General features: G+C 42.7%; 1 protein-coding gene across 5 annotated transcripts in view; it reads right to left on the bottom strand.

The window, feature by feature from the left end:
* Positions 1-3,785: 3,785 nt before the first annotated feature.
* The window catches only part of PIKFYVE (phosphoinositide kinase, FYVE-type zinc finger containing), a 58,112-nt gene continuing 49,296 nt past the window's right edge, over positions 3,786-12,601 (bottom strand). For all 5 annotated transcript variants that reach the window (XM_026047573.1, XM_026047582.1, XM_026047590.1 and 2 more), the window contains 5 exons: positions 12,355-12,458; positions 11,965-12,093; positions 10,452-10,713; positions 7,714-7,788; positions 3,786-7,247 (listed from right to left, as the gene is read on the bottom strand). In XM_026047573.1, the coding sequence (XP_025903358.1) occupies positions 7,132-7,247; positions 7,714-7,788; positions 10,452-10,713; positions 11,965-12,093; positions 12,355-12,458 (686 nt within the window). In that variant the 3' untranslated portion in view covers positions 3,786-7,131. The remainder of the gene's footprint in view (positions 7,248-7,713; positions 7,789-10,451; positions 10,714-11,964; positions 12,094-12,354; positions 12,459-12,601) is intronic.

Here is a 12,601-nt window from a genome sequence, read left to right as displayed (position 1 = left end):
TTGGGTGTACCTGGCCAGCTTCCATGCAAGTCTTGGCAATGGCACAGTGCAAGAGACAGCCCAAGGGCTGTTCCCTCTTGCTGGCTGAGGACTAAGGGCTGGGCATTCACTTGCATTCACACCCTTTGAGTTTTGGGTTTCTGTAGCACTCAAGCTTCAATTCAAAGCAAACATTTTCAAACTACAGCAGATCTTTCTCTTGTCAAGAACCATTCAAGGAATCCTGGCACATGCAATTTGGCCAGTGTTTCACACCAAAATTTAAGATTTGTTATGTATTTTCTGCTGTATTCTGGAAGAGGTCTGCACAGGTTACCTCTTTGAAGCCATTTCAAGTCCACCTAAGCCCTTGCAGACGCTAAGCCAGAGATAACCCAAGTATTACTTTTTCAGACTTTATTCTACCTTGAAAGAAGACACCCAGGCAGAAGAAAACCCATAAAATCTGTTTACTCCAGAAGCTCAAGCAGGGTTACAAACTAATGTGAACAGAAGCCAGTGGAATTGCCATCATCTCCTTCAAAGCCTTACTGAATCTTCACAAACAGCAAAAGGTTCCAAGATCTGCACGTAGCTTGGGAAGAGTTTAGTGAAACAGCAGAAAAATGGCAAGAAGAACAGAAGAGTCTCGTGTAAAAATCTAGTGTTAAAGAGACTATTCTCAATTTCAAACCAGAAAGTACTGGGCTCCTCTTACTGCTTAGACTAAAAAAATCTCACAGCACAGATAAACAGTCTGCTCTCTGCTGAGGGGGACAGCTGGCAACCTACACATACCCACTCCTACTTGCTAAACAGATATAATCATACCTATGACCACATCCAGCAATAAAATTCAATTTTAAATAACTTGTCCAAGAATATACAATCAAAAATCCATCTTATACACAGGAGCACCATAAGCTGACTTGATTGTCAAACCAAGCATAATAGAGCCTTTGAAATACCAATTTTATTGGTGCAATTGCTTTATATGTTAGGTCACTGGGCCATCTTTGGGAACTCATTGTATCACCTGTTACACAGCCATCTTAGTGACAACTGCAAGTTCCCCTCCTATTCCTGCTCTTCTTCCAAGGTCAATCAGATTATGTTAAAACGCAGGACAGAATTTTAGCAACATATTCTGTGTTAAAGCCTCAATTTGAGGCTTCACAGAATCAGTCTGTCTAATCACTGTTAGTTTACTCCTGATTTGACTTTATTTTTTCAATTCATTCTCTCCCTAGTAGATAAAAGCATCTATTTATATCTTATATGGGAAACAAAATCCAAATAAAAACACAAACTTTGTTTTTCCCGAGAAGTGTTCAATATTTGCACTTTCCTCCATTAAACCTGAATTATATAAAATCATTTTAAAATATCTCAGTGAAAGCTTCACATTTAGACGCTCTCTACTCCTACAGAGGGAGAGTACCATTGAGGTTCAAGAGGATTCAACTGAGCGTACAGCAGCATATATAGCGTGGGGAATCCTTGACCCCTGAGAAGCAATCCTTACCATGTCTACCTTCACAGGCAGCCCCAACGAAAGCAAACAGGTCTGGTAAAGGCCAGAAATATTACACATAGTTCCCTACAACTGTCACACAGCCCTGTGACACAGCTGTGTTTTCTGAAGTGCCAAGTAAATGGTGATTCTGCTTCTTTATCAGAGCCCACAGAGCAGGATGGCACCCGGTGCAGAGCTCTGGCCCTGGCTACACAACTGCAGCTGATCCAGCCCAGTGTTTGGGCACAAGTGACCTCTCCTCGTCCCAACGGGACAGGGAAGTGCAGCTCCACTCCACAGACAACCTGGCCTTCCCTCTCTGGCTTCCCCACACTTGTGAGGAGAGTTGCAAGCAGGAACAGACACCCAGCTGCTTCAGGAGCCCTGTAAAGCAAGCAGAACAGCAGGCACCTTCCAAGTTATCCTGGACAGGGCTATAGGCCTAAAGTGACTAACAAAACAGCCTCACCACCCTTCATCCTTTTCCAAAAGCCCCTGTGGGTGTCTCAGGCACTTCCAGGAATTATTTAATAATTGGTTTTCTTAGACATGATAAGTAAACACCAGCCAGCAACTATTAAAGACCTACTTTTCTAACTGCCATTTAGATTCACTTTCTAGTCAGCCTGCATGTTTGCACATGCACCCCATGTACCAGGGACACACTTAGTAACTTTTGGTGAGGATGCTGGAAAAGAAAGCTCCTGGTAAAGACTGAAAAATTTAAGAAGAGGCAGAAGGAGAAGAAACTAAGTGTCTCATGACAAAAAGCTAATTCTTACAGAAATCCAGGTCACTCAAGCACCACCTTTTACCAACAAATCATGATTTGGCTAGGAGCCTGCAGGTGAAATGTATGCCTGCTGTACAAAAAAGGTGTAGGTGAGCTCTTGAGGCTTTTTATTTTTGCTAGGACTTTAGCTGTAACAGCAAATTAACTCCCACAGATGGAAGGAAGCCACTGTCTGAACACTCCCTACCTTTAACAACACATTCACAGCTACTAGAATCATGTTTTCCAAAGCTTCCATGGCACTGAATTTCAAGGGACTTGAAGGACTAGTGAGGGAGCTCACAAAGATTAAAACCTGAAACCTAAATATCAGTGAATTCTAATGCATTGATTTAACTACAGAGATCCAGGAGCAAGGCCTTTAATGGAAAAGCTACTAATAACCACTGGGAAGGACGTGCAGTAAAACTAGTTTCACAAGTAATGCAGGATCCAAGGCAACAGCCAACTAGGGAGGAAAATAGGGAGTAAAAGAATAATAACCAGTACAAACTGTGTAAATGAGTGTGCTTTTGTAGCATAACAGGCTTGAGCTTCTATAAACACTTAAGCACACTGGCTTTACGGTGTGTAAGCAAATAACTTGCTCGAAGCTCTGCATAGCTTGATGCGCTGGACAGCAATCAGTAACAGGGCACCTGCTCTCACACAGCTCGCTTGGCGTGCAACCTTCACACCATGGGCTGCAGGGGACAAGATACTAACATGCTGGAACATTGGAGCTCGTTCTGAGCTCTTTCTCCTTCCTCCCTCCCTCTTTTAAATATTGGTGTTCTCCAAATCAAGATGTATGGGTAGCACATAATACAGATAAGACTCTAAGTTTTAAATTTTGCAGTTATGTAGTCTATGACCCAACAGCTCCCTATCTTACCATATCTAGGAACACATTTTTAGCCTTATAAAAGGACGTTGCTATATACCAGGTTAGTACAAAGCAATCAAAATGCACCCTTAAGTTTTACTCCTCCTTGACTTTTTATCCAATCCACCTGACAGACAACTACCAAAATACCTGGAGATATTTTCCAAGGAACACATGCTCTGCCGCTCGGAAGCGTGGGGCCACGGCAACACCTCCATCTGCTGGAGATCCAGTTTCCCATCTCACACGGCTCTGCGGGCTCAAAACAGCTGGGGAGAGGCTGGGAAATACATATCACAGGTTACTTGTGCATCCGAAAGGCATCATCCTGGACAGCTGTCCCCCTTGGAGACGGGGGTCAGCAGGGAGGTCCCACAGGATTCCCAGCACCGTGCATGGGGCTGCCACCCCACAGCACACGTGGGGCTTCACTTCCGGTGTGGGAAAACAGGGTGCAATAGGAGACATAACTGCACCACTACATGGAATGGACTCAATTAGATTTTAGTTCCTTTATTTGTATTTGCAACTATATATATTACATTTTGATTCTCCAAGTAGTCAAGGCAGTTACTCTCAAACAGTTCAGTACAGCAATTTTATAAAATACAGTTGAACAAAGGTAGATTAGAAATACAGACGTTATCATACATTAAGGGCTTTGGATAACAGTTAACGCGCGGCCTCCTGTCGGCGAGCGATGGATGTGGTTTTGCTCGTCGTCAGAGGAGAGCCCGTTCCCTGGTAACTCCAGCACAGCCCCTCAGCTTCACCAGCAAGAGCCCCTCACGGTGCTTTTGGAGGCCAGAACACAGCCCTGGCCACTCCAAGGCTTTCTACTGCCCACATCACAGTGCCAAGTCATCACTTGGACTGGGACAAGATTTACACAGTTGTCACAAGGCCTCAACTTGATACAGAAAAAGACAATGTAGCTCAGAGGAGAAAAAAAAAAAAAAAAAAAGGAAGAAAAAGAGGCAGTCCATGATTGCAACTGGGATTTGCTTACACACACACACACACACACACACACACACAGAAATTGTTACAAAAGAAAACTAATCAAAGGGTTCAGGTGACACCCAGGCTGCTCCCTGCAGACACATCTGGGCATGCTGCAGAGCTGCAGGCCTAGCACAGTTGCTTGGACACACTTCTCCCCAACCTCCCCTTGCATAAAGTACGCTTTCCTTTGGAGAAAGTCAGCTTTGCAGCAAGCAAAACGCTAGGCTGGCTCTTATTTTAAGAGGAGAATGTTTGAGACAAGCTGCTCAGCTGCTGGGGTTGGAACCCTCACAGCTTTGCTACCAGGCAGCTCACGATACCCCACTGATGCTGCTGCGCTACCCACTACACATTTTGCTGCGTGTTCCAGTCTGCCAGGACCAGCCCATCAGCCACATCCTGATTCAAGGTCAGCTGCCAGCCCAAGGCCACACCTGGAAGTCCTGCTAACTGCTATAGCTTCAGCCCAAGAAGGTCACTCCTCACCCCACCGGGTTCTGCATTGATTGGACCTGGAGCAGCTGGCCAGGGTGAGCGGGTCCTTCGTTTCACACAGTGCCTATAGCCCCACGCTGTCATGCCTGGTACAAGGCAACATGAGCTACAACAGGAGGATTGTGTTGCTCCAGAGCCATCTCTGCAGGGTTCAGGAAGACAAGCAGTACAAGCGCAGCTGCACACCACTGAAGCAGGGGCTTCTGGTGGCAGGCTAGGGTCAGCACACACCACTCCACAGCAACCCAGCATACATGCCTTGACGCTGTGCATATCCCTGCTCCATTACTCATTCCACACACTGATTGAGGGGGAAACATAAGAACCAGCTGCTGTTGGGACAATCAAGGTTTTACACGACAAACTTGAGGATGTGAAGGAGGAGGAACACACATAAGGAGGCTGGACCGGAGGGGCTCCAGGCCAGAGGTATCAAGCAGTACTGCGTCTCCCTCCAAAACACAGGGCATCACTGCAGCCTTAGCCTGCCACATGGCACCCCCAGAAACAGAGATGGCATCGGGCAGAAGAAACACAAATGCTTTTGCTTCTGATGCTCCAAAACCGTATCTGTTCTCATCCTTCAGCAGAGCTTTGCAAAACAGGGGAGATGGACAGACAGACAAACAAACAAAAAAAAAAAAAGCAAACAAAATCCCAACAACTTCTTTCACTACAGAACACAAATGAGTGTTGCCTCCTGGTACCTCAGACACGAGCTGCCTCAGCTGCTTTCAAGGCCCAACAGTTCAGTTCTCGCTGCCTGTTCTGCCTCTCTCAGGGCTGCCCAGCTGGCACACCTGAACAGGGCCACCACCTTGTGCTGCAGGGGAAAACGCTCAACACCAAAGGACAGGTGAAAAAAATGCACATTTCAATCCCTAGTTACAATGAAGTTAGCATCACCAGACAACCGGTCAGGATGAGCAAGTGGTCATTAAGGGCTCTGCTGTTCCAGGCTCCAGGCTCATTGGAAATCCTGCCCACATCAAAGATTGGAAAGTTAAAGACAGTGTTCTTGCCTCTCAAACTCACACACACGAATTCTTATTTACTGGCCTATATTATATTGAAGCTAAAAAGTAAACTTGTCACCTACAAAAACAGGTAAAAATTAATAAAAATGGAAAGATGTGCTTATTGTCATACTGTAGAGATTCCCAGATCTCTGCACATCTTCTCCATCACACAAGATACCTGTGTATCAGGTTTTTCTTTTTACAGAAAATGAAAAGAACATTCATCTCAGTGGTGCAAAAATTAATACTGCTGAAGACAGTTTTCCATCAGGACTGCACAGAGTGTGATGAAATGTGGATGCTCATTCTCATCAGCACAGCATGAATGCAAGAATGTTTTTTTGTCTCCTGGCAAGCTTTTTGTATGAGGTAAAGGCGTTGTTTGAAAGTCCTGGGAAAACAAAATAGATTTGAAATGATCTGCCAGGAATATTATTAAGGAAAAAGTAGTTACTCTGAGTCAGCATCCTTCACTACATCTTGCAATTGAGTGCCTTCTGCTAAGGAAAGGGTTAATCAGTTTCATAACTATACATACTCAAGTCCAGCTTAGGTAGATTTTTTTAAATTAGTATTATTACCCAATTCCAGGGATTTAATAATAACACCCACTAGTAGTGGGTAACAGTTAGATCAAACTAATTTTTAGGAACCAAGGGATGCACTGTGGATTTTGAAGTGTTCAGTTAACTGTTGACCTGTTTTTATGGGACTCAGGTAAGTGTAATTATGACCGATGAGAAGAGAGTTGCACTGCAGTAAGATGCACTTAAAAGATGTAATAATTTAGAGGGTTATGTATGGCATTACAGTTATGCAGCTGCCTTAAAAAAACCGCCAAAGGAATCCACACATGCACTGCACATCCTCCCACCCTCAAGTGCTGTTTATGGAAGTTAGGAAAAGCTGAAACCACACAGCACAAACAGGGTAAGTTATTCATGGATTGTAAACAGGTCAGCTAGAGACCACTGTAATGACAGCAGAACTTTGGAGTTGACTTCACTCTTCTCCCACCCACCCCCTCAGAAGGGGCTTATTTCACATATGCAGTACCAAACATCCACTGCAGAAGCCTAAGTTACTCATTCAACACCACATAGGGAGCATAAGACTTACAGAGATCATGTAGTTCTATGCAAAATTACACCACCATGAACAGGATAGTATCTGCTTCAGTGCTCTTAGGGAGACAGCATCACATTCCCTACCAACAGCAGGAATGTCTCTTATCAACGCTTTTCAGTGATACCTTATAGCTTAGATCCTTAAAGAGGCTGGCTCACTTGTCAGTCTCCAGGAGAGGATTAAAGTGCAATGAGCAGATCTTAAGCTTCAGACACACACGGTCAGTGCGGATGTGGGATCGCAGTCCTTTGCTTACTGCTGGGCAGATGGCAGGAAGGGAACAGCCTAGGATACCATTCTCTTCTTGTGCTTTCCCAATATGGGCTTTAACTTAGCAATTCAGGCCCAGCCCTGTCCAGTGGTCTGGTACCATCAGGAAATACTTGTCCATAGCTTCACAGAACCTAGTCCGGTACAGTTCTGGAGAGACCACAGTTGGCATCTTACCTAATATTTAAGAGTAAAAAGTAGTTAGAAATGGGCTGAAGAGTCCATTGTGTCAATATGGCAGGAGAGAAAGGTTTCACACGAAATCATAACAGCAAAATGAGGAAAAAATACTTCACGAGGAAGGGTCTCAGAATCAACATATCATCAACTTCTTTAAAAGCAAACAAACAAAAATCCCACAATCTTCCAAGTCAAGTAAAGGCCTTAAACCTAACACAGAATTGAGATATATGAAGTTGGCAGAAACCACCTAAGCTTTTTACACCAACCCTGTAATACTTAAAAGTGAAGGTAAACCAAAACATGAATTTCACTGCAACTTGTTACTACTTTTATTCTGCACAAGTTTAGCCCATATTGAAACTCCGCATGAAGGGCGAACTGTGGCTTTGCTATTATAGCTATTGGAAGCTTGCAAGCAAAGAGTAAACATGACCAACTCTTGCTTTTGTTCTGAACTTACCTTGTCCTCCTAAGATGCCAGTTGATTTCACCACCATTTCAAGCTTTTTGTCCCAAGTAAAGGTGCGAATATAGTCTGTCATAAGAAAAAAAGCCACACAAACACATCATATGTAATATAACTCAAATCTCTTTCCCCTTCAACATAGATGTAAAAGCAGTAGGCTTCCACAGTCAGGACCTCAGGGTTTATCTCTGCCAGTTACCTTACATTTTAGAGAAATACGTTCGGACAAGATGAAAGCAGTAGTTAAAAAGCCCGTCAAGGCCATAACCAACTTTTCCTGTCTCTACAAAAGCACATCCCAGGTGTTCTGTTTTTCCTTTAACCATACTAGAGTTTTAGAGTTTGATTACAAGAGTAACTTGGTTGATACTCAACCCAAAAACCAGACCAGGCCGCCCTCCCTTTGCTTTAGCAGTTCCTGCTACCTGACCACCACAGCTAGCAAGACCAAACCTTGGACATCTATCCATCTAGGCCAGTGGAATTCGTCTTTGTTGCAGTCCCCTAGGGGTTTGGTAAGAGATAGAGAACATTCTCTACTTGTCTTAATGAAACAAAGGATTAGAAACAGCATGAGTGACCCTCGGGAGAAGAGACAAAGGCACTCCAAGAAGTGGAGTGGAAAATTACCTTTAAGTCCCTTTTAGGGAAAAAAAATAGCCATTACAAGCAGCACATGAACATTTTGGTCTGCAAAGGTAAAGCTGGGGTAAATTACACTTTTCATTACTGGATCTCATTACTCTTGTAACTCTTTACTCTTAGCTAGCAACTAAGAGGAGAAATATTAGATCACAAAAAGTAGCTGTAAGCCTTTCTTGTAACATAGGGCAATGGCTAATTACACAACTTGTAATTCTAATGCTAGACTTACAAAATCCCATCTTAACTATCCACCTTTCACCTCAGTGTGTTTAAAATCACTCAGATTCAGCAACATGAGAATATTCAGATGAACTGATAAGAAGTTTAAGAAAGTGCTCCCTCAGAGTGCTTTAGGTTTGACACACTCAGTTTGTGTGCTACTTACTGTCTGTCCCTCAGATGCCTCAAGTCACACAGTCCAACAGGGCCTTAAAGGTAGATTTTCCCAGCCTCTCCCAGGGTTAACTCCACAAGATTAGTGCCTGAAACAGCTAGAGATTCTGAGCCTAGGCTCAAATCTGGTCCATGCTAATGGCATTCTGTCCCTCCTCCCTCCCAAAAGTCAGCTGGCGTAACATGGAAATAAAACTTAATGCATGTAGAAGGAAAATAGTTAACACCTCACAGGCCTTTGCAGGTTTATCTACCACAAACATTGTGATGACCTTGGAGTCCTTTCCCAGCTACTGAAGGAATGCACTGTCTACAAACACACAAGAGCAGTACTGTTTTGTTGGAGCCTCCTCTTCTGAAGTGATGGACTCAATTTTTCTGTCTATCTATACACCTGCAGTCCTGTGAAGGACAAATTGTATAATCCCAAGATATATCAACTCTGTAGCAGCCTCTTTAGGGTAGAATTCATGTCAACAGAGGCTGCTACTATGCTGCTGTGTGCTGTGTTATTTATAGCAATTAACTGCTCTAACCTGAACTTAAATAGTACTGTGTATTCCATAACAATACCTGGCAAGTTTGTAGATTAGCATTTAGACAATGCAGTGATAGTCTGATGCAACAGGAAAGTTCTCGATTTTTAATATGCTTATGTTAAACAAGTTCCTTCAGATCACGAACAGCTGTTCTCAAAACACCAAAGGAACAACTAATATTTAAACATCATTTTAAACACCAGAATAAACTTCCCCTTGGACAACTAAATCCACATGCACACAGGAAGCAGAGTCTCATCCTATTTACACAAATATTCAAAACATGGAAATATAGAAATATTCAAAACATGAAAATCAAGCAAGTAATAATAGCTTATAACTTTGCAGATAGGATTCCAGTTCTCAACTAGGAGTATTATTAGGGTGAGTGTCAAACTTTAACAGTAAGACAGAATAATCCAGACCTCTTGGCTTGAGCTCTCATTTAGAAACATTTTTGGTCTGTCAGGAGAAACTCATTTCAGAGAACCATTTCCACATTCTGCAAAATGGCTCCATTGAGTCTTGTGCACAAGACTAGTTCATTTACCTCGAAGATGAGGCTCTGTCTTCAAGCCACATGTCAGGAATTTGTTAAGAGAATTGCCAAGTTGCCACCTGTGTTATTCAGATCAGGCTAGAGTTATCACAGATAGTCCTGTGATGATTAATATCTTTCTTCCATCTCACCTTCTCTCCTCAATGTTTTTCCTCCCCAGACATCTCCACATAAATTACAGTTTAAGGTCAAGGATACTTACATAGACATTAAATCTTAAAAGACTACACATAGTAGCATAAAAATAATGTCTCTCTAACTAGAGAGAGAGGGAGGGAGAGAGAGAGCGAGCGCATGCACGAGCAGGTTAAACATCAACTCAGTTCTTTTTGTCTCTCTGCCTGAGAGGTCTCATTTTGTATTCTTATTAATATAAATTCTTATTCATATTAATATAAATCCTAACATAGCCCTATAAAAGAATTAGGAGATCTTCTGCCTCTACACTGAAGGGAGGTCAAAGCAGCACGTGAGCAGGAAGATGACAAGCCCTCCTGTCCTATGTCTTCGTGGTGGAGGAGGTACAGTTTTAATAGCAGTAGAACACTGCCAAAATAAAGGCCTCACTAGCTGTAAGCAAGAAGCAGAAAACATACCTATGATCCCAACCACCAATTCGTTGTTGGTATCATCACGACCCACCAGCAAGGAATAGTCTATGATGAGGTGACTGGAGAGGAACTGGGAATCACTGTGTATGGAAGCTCTCAGCACAGCCTTACAATGAGAACGGATGTACAGAGGGTTGTCCCGGACCATCTTCAGGAGGTTCTCATCCAGCAGGACAACATCACAGCTTTCCTTCCCTGTGTCTGTTTTAACATTTCTATTCCGGAGGGAACCTTTCAGGTCAAAAACCTACAAGTGGAAAACAGCATTACTTTGTTCCATCATTCTGTGATGTTTGAAGATCCAACATATCCAGCTTCAATGTTGAAGGCAGCACAGCATAACAATACTGTCTTTCATGGCAGAGCAGCGAGGCCAACAAATATTTTCACGTTACACAGAATTAAGCCCTAAGTATTAACCCAACTTACACAAAAGCTCCTAAACCTCAATTCACAAGCTTCAGGCAAACTTTCTTTTTAATATTTAGCATAAACAAAGGAAAAAAGTGAGTGCCTATTTTTAAACAAAATTGGCAAACTGAGGTTCCCAGACAGGTTCTAAGGACTCAAAGGTTGATAAAAATCAAGACCATTAACTTGGGAGATAGAACTCAAATGACACACAATAACAGGAGATGGCAAGGGAGGGGAAAGACAGGTTAAAAAGGCCCTTCAGAAATCTGTAGCCCAATGCCCTGCTTGAAGCAAATCCAGTAGCAGTAGGTTGCTAAGGCCTTGTCCAAATGAGCTTTGAATAACTGCAGGAACCTCTCTGGGTTTCTGTTTCCAGTGCCTGAACATCCTTGTGAATAAAAAGGTTTTCTGTATTTAGTTAGAATCCTCCAACTTACTTCTTCCAGAAACATTCACCTTTTGAGGCCAGGCATTGAGAAAGATGGTAAAAAAAAAAAACACAAGTCTATGTTGTTTCAGATGTACCATTGCTTTTTAAATTCCTTTAGCATGAATGGTCTATTTTAAAGCAGTTTTTTCCCAACCATTTCTATGTCTCTATTCTACTGCCTCATAGAAGTACTTCTCCTCTGTCAAGAGCAAGACAGAATTCAAAGCCATCTTCCATGCATTAAGCAATACCAGGAGATTGTTAGTCTTCCCCCAGTCCTGCACTGGCTCACCACCTCTGTAGCAAGGCCTCTGCTAAGCAAATTGCTTTTCCTAAATTAGTATCTTAATTAGTTCTCCTAAAAGCTCTGCAAAACAGATTCACGTTTTCCTAATTAGACTGATAATCCAGTCAGTATCTCAAGCACCAGAGATGCAGGAAAAATAAAACAACTTCTAATGGCTGAAGTCAGTAGAGTCAATATCAAGTTCCTGAAGACCACGTAACAAGACAGAGTCATCTCTGAAAAGTGCTAGATATAGACAGCATGGACAAAGATAAAAACAAGAACTGTAGCTACTCATAAGCCAGAGCTTCCTGCTCTCAGTCCGTAGAGAGACTGCACTGAAGGGAAACAGGACACCTGGTTCCTACCTGAGCCATTTTCCGTCCATAGAAAAGGTTTTCCATGACAAGCAGATCCAGCTTCTTCTCAGTATTGTTCTGAGAGTTCTTGTAGCCAATTCGATAGACCCCAAGGATTTTGGCCAGTGCTGTAGGTTTCTGTTGAAGTATGGTATGAACTGGGTATAATTTCTATATACAAGTAATCATCAGTCAGCTAGTCAAAGTGTCCTTGTTTCATCTGCCTGGGTAACACCCCTTAGAAGCTCTAGGAAAACTCCTGCATTCCATGTTTAAACTACATTGTGAGTTTAACTCATATGCCCCAACGTATATTCATTTGCATAAGTGAAAGGAGTTAATGGAAAACATTGCTAGTCTATAAGTTTCAAAACAATGGCTAAAATAAAGACTTATTACCTTCTGCTGAACTGCATTGATGATGTAAGTGAAGTAGTGTGGAGCAAAGTCAAGGAACGACTGGACCTCCAGGCGAGGCATCTGCTTCAAGATGAATCTGTCATCTGTTTTAACATCAGACAGAGGCAACAGGATTGCAAAGTCACCTCAGTGATGTCTCCTTTTAAAATCTTCTAGGACTGTCACATGGTTGAAGCAATTTCTCTAAAAACCTTAAGCACTGGAATTCTCCTAAACCCTTAACTAC

Source organism: Nothoprocta perdicaria, unplaced genomic scaffold (genome assembly GCF_003342845.1).
Source record: "Nothoprocta perdicaria isolate Ctin4 unplaced genomic scaffold, notPer1 scaffold_11, whole genome shotgun sequence".
Lineage (NCBI taxonomy): Eukaryota > Metazoa > Chordata > Aves > Tinamiformes > Tinamidae > Nothoprocta > Nothoprocta perdicaria.
This window is presented reverse-complemented; position numbering and strand designations above follow the sequence as displayed.